The 18847-nt window shown below is 47.0% G+C and overlaps 1 protein-coding gene across 5 annotated transcripts in view; it reads right to left on the minus strand.

Moving 5' to 3' along the window:
• Positions 1–721: 721 nt before the first annotated feature.
• The window catches only part of LOC142586882 (uncharacterized), a 42480-nt gene continuing 24354 nt past the window's right edge, over positions 722–18847 (minus strand). For 3 of the 5 annotated variants that reach the window (XR_012829276.1, XR_012829275.1, XR_012829274.1), the window contains 2 exons: positions 8840–8923; positions 722–887 (listed from right to left, as the gene is read on the minus strand). Coding sequence is in view for 1 of the 5 variants with exons in the window: in XM_075697762.1 (XP_075553877.1) it covers positions 869–887; positions 8956–8986 (50 nt within the window). In the remaining 4 variants the exon portion in view is untranslated. Of the gene's footprint in view, positions 888–8839; positions 8924–8955; positions 8987–18847 lie in introns of all 5 variants that reach the window. The other 2 variants (XM_075697762.1, XR_012829277.1) reach the window with 2 other exon arrangements.

Raw genomic sequence — 18847 nt, forward strand, 5'->3', positions numbered from 1 at the left:
CTAATTTGGTTAAACTAAGGTTTAAAACATCCACCTAAGCGTAAGTCCACGAGCACGTTTCTGTTTTGCCCCCTACTGCCCCATGATATTTCACTTATGCTGTGAGAACATGATGCCTAGATCGCAACTAGCAAGCAGAATGTCACAGAGTGTGCACTTCTTGTGTGGAAATGTTTGTCACGAATAGCCGATCTTACTGTGGAATTGAGGGGCATGAAAAGCCGACATCGAAAATGCCGCAGGAAATTTTAGTGTTTTAGCGTAAATAAGCACCAAAGCGGAAATAGACCACGTCAAGAAAATTTGTTGGCAAATCTTTTGGTATATTATAGCTGAATGTGGGGGGGGGGATTGCAACATTTGAGATACAGAAAAGGAAAATATTTGAGTACAACTTCTTAGAATGCATTGGGGATGTTCTCATAGAGAGTGAAGAAGCCAGAAAAGTGTTTTCGAATGCACAGTGTCGCCTACACAGACACATTGGCTTCTTAGGAGCTAATATATAAGTAAGTGTTGAATGATAATGTGCCTAATAGCAAAGTCTTGCCGAGGTAATTTGCATTCATAAAGTGGAATGTCATTTGCGGCACTTTGCGGCAAATAGAGCAAATAGATTTGCTCTATTTCCTTAAAAGACTTCACGAAGCAACATCTGCACCGTTCGCATGGCGACCATATTCAGAGACGCGTTCGGGCTGTTGTGCAATACATAAAACTTCCTTCATTTCTAACATTTTATTTATTCTTGCGAATGTGCTGGCACTTCGGTGCATAAATAACGTGCCCTTTGTCCGTTAGCTTTCTGAAGCGCGTAATGCATTTTTCGTGAGGGCCGGTTCGAACGAATGCGTCCCAAACACGGAGGTCATAAAAGGGTAGATGACCTATGAAGAAAGAAAATAAATATTAGGAAGCATCACATCAGACAAAATACGCAAACATCAAATTGCAATATTTTTGGAGTAGGCTCAAAGCACATCTACAAATTAACTGAAAATAGAAATATCCATAAAGCTGACGTATATAATCCAACTGTTCGGGAAGTAGTGGTATCGGAACGAAATTTTATCCCTGTCTATGGCAAAGCCTAATTATGATTCCAGGGCTGTGGTTCGGCGGAGAGCAAGGTTTCATTGTTTAAGGAAAACAAAGGAAGCTTTACTGCTGTAATACTGGTACTATAGTGTTAAAACAGTCTAGGATGGGTTGGTAGTTTTCGGAACACAGCTGATATCATTTACAAACAAACGTGTCATTTAGGATAACCCACATAAGCTCTGCTGCTGTATTCTTTAATACTACTTGTTGAGCTTGGAGGTGAAATAAAATTGGCCTAACCAAGAACATCTATGGACACACACTTTTACACGGCAACTTATCTTTATAATTGCCACGACCAACACCCACATTTCGTGACAGCGTTTGTACCTGTAAAGGAAAGCAGTTGCCCTGAAGGTGATATGTCCTCACGTCGAAACGTTGACTCCAAAGGCAATCTTTACTCGACCACCTCTTGAACAATTCAATTACCACTCTTCATTTGCACCTCTGTCATTTTTCAACAAAAATTACTTGGGGAAAAATTATATACTGGATGCTTAGGGAAAAATTATACCGAACTACAACCACGCATGTCCTCCGCGTGCCGTAGATGCGTTACTGAATAAATTTAATTCTTGAAAGTATTATGCGTACAGCCTTAACACAGCCAACATACATGATGGCGTAGGATTGTAATCTGAATATCCTACAAAATGTAATTCTGTTACGCGCGAAACTGAAACATAAACCGCCATTGCAGCGTTTCTACCATTCATAGAGTGGCCCGCTGCCCTCGGTTCCTTGCAAAAGCACCATCCGGAAGGCACTCGCCTCCGCGCGTCCGTGACCCACGCAAGAGGCCGCGATTCTACCAGCATGCTCGCCTCCGTGCATAGCGTCATCTCCCGGCGTATCCCGGTAAACTTTACGGTTACATCAGCTGCAGTTGTCGGGAAGCGTGAGAAGCGGCCAGTGATCTTTGCGTACTGTCGTGTTCCGCTCTTAAAGTCGAAGTTTAAGCATCCTCTTAATCTTAAAGTGAAAGCTTTACTCGCCGCGTACTCGCGATTTCGCCATGGCGGTGCTCGGAGGAAGTACATGACGTCAGAGCGCGCGCCTCACCGCGGATATTTTTCTCTGTCTCGCTCCCTAGTCACTACTTCGTATGCGCCCCTAGTAGCATCGAGCTACAGGTTCTGCGCCGCTGCGCAGCGCCCCACCTTCGTCACACCGGTTCCTCGTCGTTACGCTCGCCTCCGCTCGTTTCGCTCGCTTCGCCAGCTGTGTCGCATGCCTGATAACATGTGGGAGGATTGAAAAAGAGAGCTCGCGTGCGCCGCATCCACAGTTGAGGCAACTCTATGGACGGCGACAATTTTGATAAGCAGGAGGAGACCTGGAATCGACATCGGAACGAGATGAAGAGGAAATGAATCGCACAGGAATCAGACGAACAGCGCGCCGAACGAATGGCTAAACGCCGCAACATAGCTAGACAACCAGACTAACCTGAACTTGCAATCAAGATTAACGAAGGCCAACCATGCGATGCCTTAGCTCTCGCTACGTATATGAGCTAAGCCACTGCCATTTTCTTTATTTGGCCGTACCGAGCTGCAGTTAGAGCGAAGGCGAGGACTATCACCGACAAGGAACGCGACGATAACACAGGCTTCCGATAGCGAGGTTGACGTAGGGTCGTGTTGATGCCCTTCTAATCATGCCACACCTGGCGCGCTGGTGATCCGTTTCACCTGCTCTGCTCTGTCGAGGCGTGCCCGTGACGTGTAGTCAAAGCCAATGAGAAATCAGGCTGCCACAGGCACTGGACGCTGGATTTTTCGCTCACTGAACCACTTGACGCTTTTGCATCAAATACAATAATTTGGTGGGGCACAGAGAAGGGTGGATCCCCGTCGAGTCGGAAAAGGGAGGAGGTGTGCCGTAGTTGGCCACAGGAATAGTGACTATCATCTAAAGTAAGATATCTGTGTGAACATGTTCACGGACCATTCCTACAGAAGCAATGGATAAGTGACCGGCACTTCACGATCCACGGTTTCGCGATGCACTTCTTTGCCGTCATCGACCACTGCCCTCATGACCTGATTCTACGTATTGACATTTCGACATTCACTCTGCGCTTATCGGCTGCTATTCCGGCGTTTTACGCTTGTATACTACCCCAATATATACTACCCCAATGTACAGCTCACGACGTCTCAGACAAGCCCCGCTTTAGATGTGGTTATTTCGTTCGTCTGCCGTCCCATGCCGCAACATACGTTCAATGGCACCATCTCCTGCTCTCCCTGACGAAGACTACGTGGCACAACCTTTCTTGATGATCTATTAACCGGCCATGTTACGTTACCCAACACCATTGTTACAGTTCGGAATTATCAAGCGTGCCTTATCGTTCTGAACTTCAGTTCATCGACGCAAGTTCATACCCCGGGTATTTCCCTACCGGCGCGGCATTCCATGCTGCACTGTAGTGTGTTGCCTCGCTACTGAACCTCAACTTGACTTCAGTGCTGCAGAGTGGACTTCAACCTATATGTATAGGACCCATTACGCCGAATGATCTTTCCTGACCTGCAACCGCGCTCGCCAAGGATACTTTGAAATTGTATCATGAAACAATACAAACTAATCGGAGAAAAGTATTTGAGATACAGATACAGGACACTACCGCAATTATTGTATCCGATACCATACTTTTAATTTGTATGTTAAGTTACTTCGATAAATGCGCAAATTCCTTATTATAAAGCTATATTATGTAGCAGCAAACGCGTATACACAAAATATGTTTGGAAATTTCTTAATTCGGACCTAACTTGTCTCACATGAATGAAATATCTGTTAGAATAAAAAACGTTGTCTTCCTTTCTCAAACTATAAAATTTTTCATTCTGAAGCAATCTATTGGGTATCCTGATGTTGCTTAACTTGAATCCACTTCGTACGCCGCACTGTGAGCGGTTTTTGCTTGCCGTTATTGCATTTCGTGATTGCAAGTGACAGTCTCGTAAACATAATAGCAGATGTGGAAATCTCCTGGAAGGAGCCCCATCCACGCTTTGGTTCACAACAGTGAAGTGTACATCGACGAAATCCTTCAAATCACTGAAGTATGAAAGCCAGTAGACATGAGGCAACCCTATTCTTGCGTTCTTCAGAGTCTGTAACAAAATACTTCGCAAGAGAAACTTCGATAACGACACAATAGCGGCATCAGAATTTACGCGAAGTACGTCACTTAGTGCGGTGGCTACGAGCAAGTGTCATGGCACCAACGCAACTATAAACAAAAATGACGGAAAAGAAAGGTCGGCTGCGCGCAGACCTTCGCGCGCTTGCTTTTGTCGAGATGGTGCGTGCGCCATCACGTGGCTCTGCTCAACCAATAGGGAAGGGAAGACCACATTGCCCGCCCTCACTCTAGGGTTCTGGCGCAAGGATAAAAGAACGTCGATCCCTTGTATTTTACGCAGGTGGCTAGTAGCAACAGCATGAGCTGGAGAAGCGGAGTTCCGCCAACGTATACAGTTTCAGACGGGGACGTTGCGATTGCAGTAGCTTGCATCTTAAGATACACGGTACGTTCTTCCGTGTATCGGAAATACAGTTGCTGGAACACGTCTTGCCAGGCGAATCATGATAGCGATACAAAATACCCAAAGAGTATCTAAGATAAAATCCGAGGTGCATGTATCTTCGACCTTCGTTACTACCCAGCACTGACCTGCGACCTGATTACTCAGATGATCTCTGCTCCCTCGTAGCTTCATACCAAGATATGTTCGATTTTGGTGTTCGTCCGTTGGGTCAGATCACCCTGCTCTCGCATTCTATAAAAAGAAGCGATACCCTTCCCATTCACTGGAGAACTTATTCTGTGTCAGTACCCGAACGCGCCATCCTGCAAATTTAGTTTGACGACATGCTTGAGAAGAACTTTGCAGAGCCTTGTTCCAGTCCTCGGCCGTCCCAAGTCATATTGTCGAAGAAGAAAGACAACCCTTCTATGTCTTGCGCCGATAATCGCCATCTCAATAAGATCACCAAGGAAGACATGTACCCAATTGAAGGGATCGGCAATGAATTAGAGTGTTTGCACGATGGCAGTTACTTTTCCGCCATTACCCTCCGCTCTGGGTACTGAAAACTGATGCTGATGAACACGACAACAAAAAAGCAGCCTTCATTCCGTCTGGTGGCCTTAACCAATTTACAGTCATGCCCTTTGGACACGGCTATGTCCCTGCCGCCTTCGAACGCACGATGCACTTACTTCTTTGGGGTCTTAACTGATCCATATGCCTATGTTGCTTTGATGATGTTTTTGTTTATTCGCCCAACTTAGAAAGCCATCGCCTACGCCTCTCTACCATTTTTGCCGTGTTCGTGAAAGCCGGTCTAAAGCTCAACTCAACTAAATGTCATTTCGAGGGCCGTCAGATCAATGTCCTTGGCCACCCAGTCGACGCCTCCTGCATACAGCCTGATCCCGACAAGGTCCGTGCTGTAAAAGAATTCCCGTTTTCACGTTCATCGAACGATGTATTTGGTTTTGGCCTGTGTTGGACCGATTTCGGCTCCTTTTGACCCGGCCGCCGAAACCGAACTTTGTACCGGTGAGAGAGGTCATGGCATCGGCGCTTATCTTGCTCAAATGCAGAATTGCTTGCCCAGCGTAAATGCCGACATTAGCCGACATCCTTCTCGTTCTGCGCAGAATTACGTTATAACCGAACATGAATGCCTTGCTCTCGAGTGGGCGATTGCGAAGTTTGGCCCGTATCTTTGCGGTCGACACTTCTGTGTTATTACGGATCACTATGTCATCTGTCGGCTGTCTTCGCTGAAAAAGCTTGAGGTACGCCTCGGCCGCTGGACATTACGGTTACAGGAATACTCCCTTCCTGTGACGTGTAAATCAGGGCGACTGCACCAGACCGCCGACTCGCTGTCTCAACATCGGACCTTCCCACATCTCGCCTACGACGACAATGATGTCTGTGTTCTAACCATTACCGACTTTCTCAACATCGCCATCGAGCAGCGCTGTGACCCCTTCTTACGATCGATCATCGATGGCACAGTCCTCGGACCCCCCACTCCAGCTCTTCATTTCAAAGGACAGTCTGTTGTACAGGCGCACCTTTATTCAAAGGCGCCGAGCTTCTTGTCGTTCAGGAACACCTGCGCTCGGATGTGCTTCCGTAGCTTCGCGATGCCACCACGGTTAGCCACTCAGGCGTCGCTCGCTCACACTTATGACCTCGCCTGTCAGTGCTTCTTTTGGTTTGCCTTTCACCGTTCCCTTCGACGATACGTTGCAACCTACGAGAGCAATAAATGCCACAAGACACCCTCCTCGCGTCCAGCTGGCCTACTCCAGCCGTCCGACATTCCCGGCGAGCCATTTTTCCATGTTGGCTTGAACGTACTTGGACCTTTCCCTGTGTCAGCACTTGGGAACCGGTGTATTGTGGTGACGACGCATTACGCGACTCGCTTCGCTATCACGAGATCTCTCCCCATGAGGTGCACCATCGATTATACAACACGGTGCTCCTTGTCAGCTCCGAACGGATCGCGACCATTGCTTCCTCGTGAAATTCGTTGGCGATCTTCTACAATCCCGCTAAACCCGTCATCAGTTCACGACAGCTTACTATCCCCAAACAAATGGACTGACTGTGCGCCTCAACCGCACGCTTACCGACCAGCTCGCTATGTATGTGTCGGAAGATCATCGGGATTGGGACAGTGCTTTGGCCCTTTGTTAGCTTCGCTTATAACCCTTTGCGCCATGACACTGCGGGTTATTCACGTTTATAATTTTGTTCGACCGCAACGCAGTCATGCCATTTGATACCTCGCTTCGCACAGATTCATCTGCCACTTGCTTCTGCACCCTGGATGCCATTACCCACACTAAACTTCCCGCCGCATTGCCCGTGACTGTCTTTTAGCTGCTAAGACTGTTCATAAAACACTCTAAGGTGGCCATCACTGAGATGCCTATTTTGATCCTGGCTCACTGGTCCGCCACTGGAGGCCTTCTCGTCGCGTGGGCCTCTTTGAAAAACTTCTGCGCCGTTAAGTTGGGCCCTATCACGTGGTGCTTTAAGAGATTGATTTGACATGTGAGGCCTTCCCCGTAGTTGCCTCCCCTCTGTCAGTGGCGCCAGCTACAAAACTTGCACACATATCAATTCTCAAGACCTACCACTCGGACTCACACCATATACCTTAGCCAGCACCGGGATGGCACTATTGTTCCCGGTGATTTATGTTACAGTATGGTATGTCCCGGCAGCGCAAGAACGGTATAAGAGGAGGTCGACTGTTTTCCGATACTGCGGCTTGGAGCCCTCGCAGTTGCGTTTAACTAAACACCGGTGCAGATCTCCTACGCCGTTACAATATAGTGGCCGCACCAAGGAACGTTACCAAATTAGAAATGTGGCAAATTGCTCTTTAAAATTGAGTGGCAAATACAGAAAGCAATAGCAAAAGACACTGATTCTAATTTAATTCAGAAGCTGAAAATTTCGACAACTTTGACTACATTTTAACCCCTGTTCAAGTAAAAGCACCGCATACGCGGCTCGAACATTAAGGACAAGGCATAATGAGTTTAAAAAGTGCGCGCATGTCCTCTGAAGTTATGGCAAAAGTTTCGTGTCAATCACCTAGTCGCCGTCAATGATGTGCATTGGAAGAAGAATTTGCGTAGACGTACAGGCATCATTCGCGTCCAGTGCAAGCACGGAGACAACGGAGGTAGCTGATACAACCAGTGGACGTGTAACCACGCGATAAAACATGGTGTTGCTGACGAGATTGCCGTGAAAAGGCGCTACAGGCAGGGATGTTACAAGGATGCTGAATACTGACAAAAACTAGTACCTGTGTGTTTAATGGAAGGAACGAACTGCCGAGTGCTAGTTTGCCACAATCGAAGATTTCAAAAAAATTATCATAAACAGGGAAATGTTTCTCCATTCAAAATGTATACAGGGACAAAAATTATGATTATACGGAATCACAAATTGTGCTTCAAGGAAACAAGATTTAACAAGGAGGCAGTCGAAAATTTAGCAGAATCTGGCCACAAGTCTTTGAAGTTTTAGTCTATGCCTAATTCTAGTTTTCATTGAAAATACACCAATTTCAATTTGGGCACCATATGATGGGAAGTGTGGGGCTTTGTCGTCATGCATCTGAATTTAGGTAAAATTTATTAATTTGTTTTTTCCTTAATCTCCAACATCAACGGTAGTACTGTATTTGCACTTTTTCCCTTGCCAGATTTACACCCCATGATTTAAAAACCTTATGAGTTACGAGGTATTCTAGCAATTTCCCAATTGGACGAATTATTTATAATGCAGGAGTCGAAAGAAGAGCAAGAGAATATTGAGGTGTTGTTGGGCTCCCTTCAACTGTGAACTATTTCATCGTTCTTGATTATGGTCTACATTTCTTGAACAGGTCCGTTCTATTGCAACATTGTTGGGCACTCCTGTATTGACGTGATCGTTTTGGTGCGATTTCACCTTGTATTATCGGTTGATTATGTATTTCATAATTTTCTATACCAATATAATTATGCGCCTAAATTCCTACCTATATTGCTAAATAGAAAGGAAGTAAACATTCAGCATATGGATGCTCCTGACACATAAGACTGCTCTTCTAGTCAGAGAAGTCTCCCTAAAAGTATTTGCAAGTGAATTAGAAATTTCGAAAGAATCAATGCATAACTATTCAGCACCTTGTAGTGATGGCGCAACTAAAATCACTGCGCAGCGATAACTTTCACTCATATAAATTATTGTCTCCTTGGCAAATAACATATCTGAAAAAGAAGTGAAGGTAACAGTCACTCACCGAGCAGCTGGAGGGTTTGAGAGTTCTTTTTCTGAATTAATGGTGAAAAAGCAGTTTTCTATGTCAGGCATGCATCAGTTACCATAAAGTCATGCTTATATAAAACTTAAAGTTGCGGCGAGATGATGTGGAGTCCTGTTTAAGGAAATATTGCATATCCATCTGAATTCTAACTATTGCACTCTAACATTAGCCCACTGTAAAGTTTGCGATGACGCCCAGTTATCTGCTTGTCACCGTCTCAAGCAGTCTAATAATAATGAAGCTACAGAAAAGCGCAAATTTGGCGTCATGCTGACTTATTCAACTATTTAAACGCCGTTATAATTTTCATTTGTAACGGCAAATAAGAGGTAAAGATTGTAATGGTAACAAGAGTCCCAAAGCCGAATATGAATTTTATCCCGTTCGAGTGTCACGTTAGTGACGCAAAAAGAAAAGTGGTTCATTATTTCTTGAGTGAAATTATAATTTCAGATAACCTGAAGCCTTAATAGGCCAAAAACATTCCCCAAACATAATTCATAACAAAACAAAATAGTGTTTGCTATATAAAATGACAATTCTCTTTTTCTATTTAAATCCCTCAAGTTGAGCATATATAAGGCCATATTCCAGCAATAGTGCGGACGCCTGCTCTATTGTATCAATAATTTCCTGTGTGGGATGCAGCGACGAAATTGTTTCTGCAGCAATATGATATTTACAGAAAATTGCGCCTCCTACAGAGTTCTGTTGGAGTTCCTTATTTTGACGAAGCAGTTATCAAATCCAAAGCAGCCACAACGCAAAAGAAAGCGAGGAAACAGATTTATATATGTAGCAAGTGCTCACAAAATGTTATCCCTGTGCTTCGTTGACCTGATGGGAAAGGTGACGGGTCAAGGCCAGCTTGCGCACAAAAGTATAGTCTGATTGGAAGCTAAATTTTGGAAAATAACAGGATGGGTACTTTCTAAGTGTTCATCTTGTGGACATCTACATCTCGTATGCTACTGAAGTGTAGACTGGCTGGGAGTGCCTGTCTCCTTCTGAGGTGTTCCTCAGCGCAGCCAATCAGCACTTTGACAGCTGAAGAAATGGACATGTCTGCTAGGTGGATACTTAAAAATACACTCGCCCCCCCCCCCTCCGAACACTCGAAGGTCACTCGAAGGAACACTCGAAGGAGAGTCATTACTAAGCTACAAATTAATAAGTATATTTCATAAAAACTGTAGCAAGAAAAAATATAGGGAAATTTACGGCTGAACCTCTCCGACAATTCGTGTCGGCTGTAATGCTATTCATATACAGGCAAGCCATGACACGGCTTATCGCTGAATTCCTGTTTACTTAAAATGTCTAGTGTCATTGCGAGATGTCCATTGCATCGACTATATGCGACGCACACTGTCGACGGTATGGGGTCATTCTGACATAGCACATGCTTTCTTAGGTAGTCGGTGAACATGATGGCATGACAATGACTGCAAAACAAAAACTGTATAATGACGACGCATTGGCAACGGTGGAATGGCGAAGTCTTGTCGATAGAACCATAAAAGCGGTATGATAACAGTAGCATGACAGCTTTCATTCATTCTGTAATTGTTACGATATTATAACGACAATGGCGTCACAACAAAGGCATGAGGCCGTCAGATGACGATTAGTGTATGACGACAGCATGATGAATGTGGGATGACGATGATGGAATAATCACAGCGGCACCATGACAACCATATGAACAGAGATGCGTTGGACGACGGTATGAGCACGCAATGATGGCGATGACGTGACAATTCGATGGCAATTGGATGACGTCGAGTGTAAGACGATGATGGCGGGATGATCAGTCTATAAGGAAAATGGCGTGACCACTGTGGCATGATCGTTCCTGTGTTATCGTGTTTAGTTCTTGTCATGCCACGGCTCTTGATGCGATGCCCTGCACATGCATGACATGCAAAGATATGTATATATTCTACGGAGCAATAAAGGCGGGGGGTTCATTCCCGTTCATGTTCAAGACAGTGTCTTTCGTCGTGGAAACACGACATGGTGTCAGAAGCGGGATGCGAGTGAGCAAAGATGGCGTACTGCCAGATCCTGCAAAAGTTGGAGCGATTACTGATATGAAGTCGGCAGAAAAATGTTGCCGATATGCGGAGATTCCTTGGTCTTGCAAGTCATTGCTCGCGGTTTATTCCAGAATCAGCTGAGAAGTCTGCGCCATTACGTCAGTTGGTGCACCAGCACAGTGAGTGGATTTAGGCTACGCCTCAGCAGATGGCGTTTGACAGCATAAAACGCGCTATCTGTTCTGATTTGTGTATGGCAAAGTTTGATCCACGGAATCGAAACATTCTTTGTGCAGACGCGTCGTCATGCGGTTTAGGTGCAGTTTTACTTCAGGTACAACCAAAGAGAGACGGCCAGTTATATTTGTTTCAAGATCACTGACTCCAACAGAAATGCGCTACGCGCAGATTGAAAAGGAGACCCTAGCTCTAACATGGGCGACTGAGCGTCTCGAAAGTTATGTGCGTGGACTACACATAACGCTGGAGACGGATCACAAACCGCTAGTGACTTTGCTAGGAATGGCTCCCTAGATTTCATACCGCCGTGCATTCAGAGATTCCGAATGCGTCTGATGCGATTCAGTTTTGATGTCGAATATGTTCCTGGGAAAAATTTGGAAATTGCTGATGCACTTTCTAGAGCACCAGTGCGAGGGCAAAGAACCAAGAACTTCCTTTCTGTGGATGAAGTGAACTCGTTTGTTACTGGTGCGTTATACCAGTTGGGTGAATCGGATCATGTTAGACTTGTCGCCAAAGAGCAGGCAAAGGACGAGACATGCCGTACGTTGTGCCATTACCTCCGTGAAGGCTGACCGGGCCCAACTCCGCTATCAAGCGCTATGGGGCCATATTGGCAGTATCGCGCAACATTGAGCGTGTGTAAAGTGGTTCTCATGCATGGCACTCGCCTCGTTGTGCCACTCTCGCTCCAGAATAGAATGTTAAGTCTGCTTCAGGAAGGTCATCAAGGTATTGTGAGATGCAGGGCGAGAAATGTTTGGTGACCGGGCTTGAACTCTAAACTTGCTACTTTGGTTGTCAATTGCCGCGTCTGTTCGCAGTTCCGAGAACAGCCGAGTGAACCAATGATCCCAACCCAGACACTTATTCGACCTTGGCAAAGGGTCGCAGCAGATACATTCCATCTCAACGGCTGTAACTACTTGCTCTTAGTGGATTTTCTATCTCGATTTCCAGAATTGTGCTTACTGGAATCGCTCACCAGCACTTGTGTTGTTGGTGACGTCAAAGACGTCTTCGCTTGGCACGGCATACCCGAAGTGCTTATCACTGAGGATAACGGTGCTCAATTTGTCAGTGAAGAATTTAAGCAGTTCGCGAAGGCATATGGATTCAAAGGTGTGACGTGTAGCCCTAGGTACCCGCAGGCAAACGGAGAGGTAGAACGAATGGTGAAAACGTAAAAGGACTACTGCTAAAGCCTCATGATGTCTATTTGGCTCTGTTAGCCTACAGGGACACCCCAGGACCACTAGGCAAGACGCCAGTGTAGCTGCTCATGGGGCGGCGGTTTCGTACAACCCTGCCTCTCCATCCGAACAGGCTGGTACCGAAGGCACCCAACCTGAAAGAGGCACCTGAAGAAGGATGCAGTTGTCCGGCAAAAGCAGCGGCAAAATTGGCGTCATGCAGCCCGTCACCTTGTCCCATTGGCACCCGGTGATTCTGTCTGGTTCAAGGACTGCAGGAGGGAAGGCATCATCTGTTAGCGGGCAAAACGGCCGCGGTCGTATGTCGTCACGTTGGAGAGCGGCATCCAGATCGAACGCAACAGGAAACTTCTAGTCAAGCAAGCGCCAAGCAGAATTCCAGACTCGTACAACGAGATATACGAGTTTCCCCCTAGCCGGCAAAATGCAGAAGTTAGCGATCAGCCTAACTTCCAAGCCCTGCAAAGTGACCCCACACAGGATTGGGTAATGTTTCGCCGCAGGTACCAGGCGATTACGTTACACGATTCAGCAGAGCTGTAAGAAAATCAGACCGTTACGCGATTTCTGAATGTAATGCAGTACGTTTCTTTTGACTGTGTTTATCATTATTTAGTTGGTTGTTATTCTGTTGGAAAAGGGGAGATGTGTCATAATCGTTGCTGTGTTACCGTGTTTAGTTCTTGTCATGCCACGGCCCTTGATGCGATGCCCTGCGCATGCGTGACATGCAAACATATGTCTATATACTACGGAGCAATAAAGGCGGGGGTTCGTTCCCGTTCATGTTCAAGACGGCGTCGTTCGTCGCGGAAACACGACAACCACGACACCATGACGAAAATTGACTGGCGAAGCTTGAATGACGCCGATAGAACCGCCATGACTTCTTCATGACGACAGCAGGATGAAAATGGCAGTCAAGAGGGATGATGACAAAGGTTGAAAACGAATGCAGGACAGCTGACGACGACTCAGTGACGGCAATGGCAAGGCAACAAAGAGGTGTCCGATATGTAGTGACAACTGTTTGATAATGCTATAGTATGGCCGAAAAACAATACTTCTGCGGAGCTACGAAGGCAGTATAACGACGAAGGCACCACGACAATGAGATAACGTACCTTGAGTTCGTGGTCATTCCGGTTTCGTGATCTTACTTCTGCTGGTGCAATAAAGCAACCGCACACCGTCTTTGTGAGTGCCTTCGTTTCAACCCGCAAAGAGCAGCCCTCTCGCCCACCCTAGACAAACTAGACAAGCGCCCACGAACGGAAAACATCCTTGGAAATTGGCCTGCGCGAACATCAGCGCGATCCGCTATTATTGCGCTGCTGCGCTACTTAAAGACACGGGACTTTGTGACAAATTGTGACTGCCCACTGTGTGACGCAGGATTGGACGGTGGCACTGCTTAACACTAGGGACCTCTTCGCAGACTGCGTGACAGTACCCACAGAAACAGTTCCGTATCGTGTGTATGTGCGTGTGTTTGTATGTTTTTTTTCTCTCTCACCTATCGCATCCCTTTGCCCCTCCCCAGGTACAGAGTAGCAAACCGGAGATTATCTGTGGTTATTCTCCCTGTCTTTCGTTTGCCTTTATCTGTCTCTTTTGCTCTCTCTACTCTCGTAATGACATCGTTGTCACGTTTTCTACACAGACTCACGTTGCCAAAATTGTGTAATAGTGTACGCCACTCTGCGTAGGGACGTGATTTGCAGCTGTGTTATGCAATACTCGTCACGACGTGGTCGTCACCCCCTTGTCGGCATGTAGTCGTCATGTATTCGTTGTCACAATGCTAGAGGAGTGCCGTCGGGGTCGTTAAATTTCGTCATTTCAGCTTCGTTTTCTGACTATTGTGATTCGGTCCTCCTGGCGACTTCCAATCCGACCTAGTCGTCCAAGTTGTCTGAAACTGTCGCGTATACCCTGCTGGAGTATACAAGTTGAATGAAGATACAGGCGGGTCGCACTTTACGAAAACGCACGTGCCGACGCGCGATGCCATGACGAACCTCGTTCTCCTCTTCTTCAGTCCCTTGCTGCGCCACGCCATGTGGCATTACCCCCTCTTAAAAAAAGAAGGAAAGCATACATAGGGTTGACCTGAAAGCGCCGAGATGGTCTAGGACGAACGCATAGGCTATAGTCACAATCACTATGGTGTGAAATATAGTCACAAGGCACTGACGGACGAGCAACAACAAAAACTAACCGAAGCGGCTGAAAACGTCGAATATCAGGCGTTATAGTACGGTTTCAACCACACAATGTGCACATTCTCAAATTGCGGTTGTCGACGTCGGGGAGGCTGGCTTCCGTCAGGAAGGACTTCGTTATTCACGTCACTAATTCGCAGCAACACTCCGTAAGGTCCCAAGTAGCGACTCAAAAGCTTCTCGGATAGTTTTTTCGGCGCACGGGAGTCCAGACCAAAACTTAATCACCAGGTTGGAACTCCACATGTCGATGGCGGAGATTGTAATGGTGCGCATCGATGCTCTGTTGTTGCTTTACGTGCACTCGGGCAAGCTGACGGGCTTCTTCCGCGCGTTGCACGAAAAGTTTGGCATCTTGGGCGAGGTCGAGATGATCGATGTTGTCGCACGGCACCATTGCTTCTCACATAGGGCCCTATAACGTAAAACTATTCCAATATGTTTCTATTCCAATTTCCGGACATCAAATTTGCGTAACCACCGACGCAAGCACCGGGCGGTCACCCACAGGGTTGTCTGTACAGACCAATCAAACACTATCCTCGTTCATAGGAGGTCACTTTTGTTTGCTTGAAAAACGAATAAAATTGCCTACACTGAGCGGCTTGTCGTATCTAATTGGCTGACAAAAGGCGAGGAGAACGCTCAATAGGAGAGGTTTCCGCTGGGGCAGAGCCAGTGCACTGCTAATCGATATTCGTATGAAGAGGGTGGTGCCGGCTTCTGCGACTGGTCGGCTTTCCCTTACTTACCTTCTGGTGGCTGGTCGAAAATCGCGGCGGCATGCGACGGAAGCTTAAGAAGGATGCTAAAAGTGACCCTCAGCAAAGAAGAGTTGGCAGAATGAGGTGGTAAACGGGCCGAAAGTGCTCGAAAACATTACATGGTCACGCAAGAAGTTTTATTATACAGAAATACACCCATGCTCTCCGGCAGTTGCGAGTAGCCAGCGTCTCAGCAATCGGCGGCAGCCATCTTTTATTGCTTTCGGAATGGGGCAGCCTGCGGCTATTCAAAAGAAAATTCAGTCTTGTTCGGCATATTAATGAATCTTTATTGCGTACACGTCACTTTGACGCGGTGAGTTTGACACGTCACTTTGACGCAGGTGAAGTGGGTGCAGCCTGAAAAGTTTTTACCAATAGCCGAGGGCTAATGGCGAAAAGGGGTCGAATCAGAAATAACTGCTTTTCTTTTTTCTGTCAAATCATGCATAATCAGTGTGTACACATCATATCAGATGAGGAGCTATCGCGGTTTTTGTGACGTCGCGTGACAGGCAGGTGAAGTGGGAGTGGTTGAAAAAAGTTTTTGACCACTCGTGGAGGGCTGATAGCAGAGTTGGAATAGAAAAGTTTGGAATAGTTTTATGTTATAGCGCCCATAGTCTGCACTTCCGACCGTAAACGAGGTAAAACGGCGTGAAGCGCGTTGTTTCTTGCGTAGCAGTATTATAGGCAAACGTTACGTAAGAGAGTATCTCGTCCCACGTCTTGTGCTGTACGTCTACGTACATAGACAGCATGTCAGTCATCGTTTTGTTCAGTCGTTCGGTCATGCCGTTTGTCCGCGTATGATAGGCAGTTGTCGTTCGATTGGTCGTGCAGATGACTTTATGAACGTCTTCAATGAGCTGTGCTGTAAAGGCTTTGCCGCGGTCTGTGATGACGTGACATGGGGCGCCATGCCGTAGGACGATGTTTTCTATGAAAAACTGGGCAACCTCGGAAGCTGTGCCTCGAGGCAGCACTTATGTCTCGGCATACCGCGGTAAATAGTCCGTGGCGACGATTATCCACCTGTTGCTAGAAGAGGACAGTGGAAACGAGCCCGGAAGATCCATCCCGACCTGGTCGAAAGGTTTGCAAGGTGGGTCACTCGGATTCAGAAATCCCGCAGGCTTCACAGCTGGCGACTTTCGGCGCTGGCATTCACGGCAGGTTTGGACATACCGCTTAACACACTCAGCAAGTTTCGTCCAGTAGTAGGATTTGCGCACTCTATCAAGCATTCGCGTAAAACCCAAATGGCCAGACGGAGGCTCGTCACGACAGGCGAGCAAAACTTTGGCACGGAGGTCTGTTGGAACGACCATGATGTAGGTCTTGCTGGTAGCAGCGGAGTTCTTGCACAAGACGCCATGTCATAAACACAAAGACGACAATCCTCGAGCACTATGCCGGGGTATTGGTGGGTTTCGTCCTTCCAGATGTTCGAATGTACGCCGTAGTGCGTAGTCTGCGCGCTGCTTTGTGGACAAATCAGAAACACTTACAGCCCCAATGGAAGCACCGTAGTCCTCAGTGTCGTGGTCGGTAGTGTTGATAGGGGCGCGCAACAGTGTGTCAGCATCGTCGTATATGCTCACACTTATACACGATGGTCACGTCGTACTCCTGCAAACTTATACTCCACCGTGCCAGTCGTCCAGAAGGGTCCCGGAGATTTGCAAACCAGCATAACGAGTGATGACCAGTTACAACTTTGAATGGGAGGCCGTAAAGGTAAGGTCGAAATTTGGCCAGCGCCCATACGATGGCAAGGCACTCTTTCTCCGTGGTGGTGTAGTTGGTCTCTGCACGCGATAGTCTGTGACTTGCGTAGGCGATCACTCTTTCAATACCTTCCTGCCGTTGTACAAGACCACACCAAGACCAACGTTGTTGGCGTCTGTATGAACTCCGTGTCCGCCTCCTCGTCGAAATGGGCCAAAACTGGTGCTGACACAAGGTGCTGTCGAAGCTCGGTGAAAGCAGTCTCTTGCTCTGAGGACCGGACGAACGATGCATCGTCCCTCGTGAGGCGAGTCAGCGGCTCCGCCATCTTCGAAAAATTTTCCATGAAACGCCTGTATTATACGCAATGGCCCAGGAAGCGTATGACACTTTTCTTGTCGGTCGCTGTTGGAAATGAGGCTAGAGTGGCAGTTTTCGAGGGATCGGGAGTAACGCTGTCCGCGCTGACCACATGTCCGAGAAACATCAGCTCCTTGTAGCCGAAATAACATTTGTGAGACTTAAGGGGGAGGTTAGCCGATCGGATGGCTTCGAGAACTTGCCGCAGTCGTTTCAGGTGGTCGTCAAATGTCGCCGAAAAAACAACCACGTCGTCGAGGTAGACGAGGTAGCACTGCCACTACAGACCAGCGAGAACGGAGTCCATCATTCGCTGGAAAGTTGCTGGTTGCGAACAGAGACCGAAAGGAAGTACTCTGAATTTGCAAAGGCCATCTGGAGTGACGAAAGCAGTTCTTTCGCTGTGTCCTTCATCGACAAATATCGAAATGTATTTATCAAAATACGATATATAATGGGGGTTTACGTGGCAAAACAACTATCTGATTATGAGGCACCTCGTAGTGGGGAATTCCTGCATAATTTGGACCACCTTAGGCTCTTTCACACCCACCTAAACAAAAGTATCCAAGTGTTCCCACAAATCGGTCCCATCGAATGGATGCCGCCGTGGCTGCGATTCGATCCCGCGACCTCGTGCATAGTAGCCAACACGATAACCACTAAGCAACGGCCGCGCCAGCATTGGTGAAACACAAATTAATATTTATGCTATAAACATCTATCTCTTGATGGCTGTTAAAAAATCACCAAGCTATTTACGCTGCTGCTGCTATTTAATATTGCAAGGGACGTACTTGCCAAAGCTGTGCAGATATTTTGTATTTGTGCTATGCAGAGATATATTTTGTATATTTCCGCACCGTGCCGATGAAAGTCCGTGGTCGTCAGCAGAGATAACGCGGATTTAAAGGAGACCTCTTGTGGGAAACAGCAAAAATGACTTTAGACAACAAGCGTCGTATGTGCCGAAAATTTTTCCGGCAGCACATACGATGTCGCCTCCGATTAGCTGCTCCGCGTCAGCTACAAATTTAAGCAAACACTTCCCTTTCATCTCGTTGCAGCCGCGCAAATAGTCATCAGCCACACAGATCTTCTTCAAGGCAGATAGAAGCGTGTACGTCGTGCAGATGTCCTTCGCATAAAACGTCCACACGCATGTGCGCGTGGTCAGAAACCTGCGAGGACATGTGCAGTGCACCAAGCAACCGAGGCCGTGTAGTGGAGAGATTGGAGAGACGTACATCCGCATGTTGAAATTTTAGCCAGCATACGACGCTCTCACATCA

This window comes from Dermacentor variabilis, chromosome 7 (assembly GCF_050947875.1).
Source record: "Dermacentor variabilis isolate Ectoservices chromosome 7, ASM5094787v1, whole genome shotgun sequence".
Taxonomy (NCBI): Eukaryota; Metazoa; Arthropoda; class Arachnida; order Ixodida; family Ixodidae; genus Dermacentor; species Dermacentor variabilis.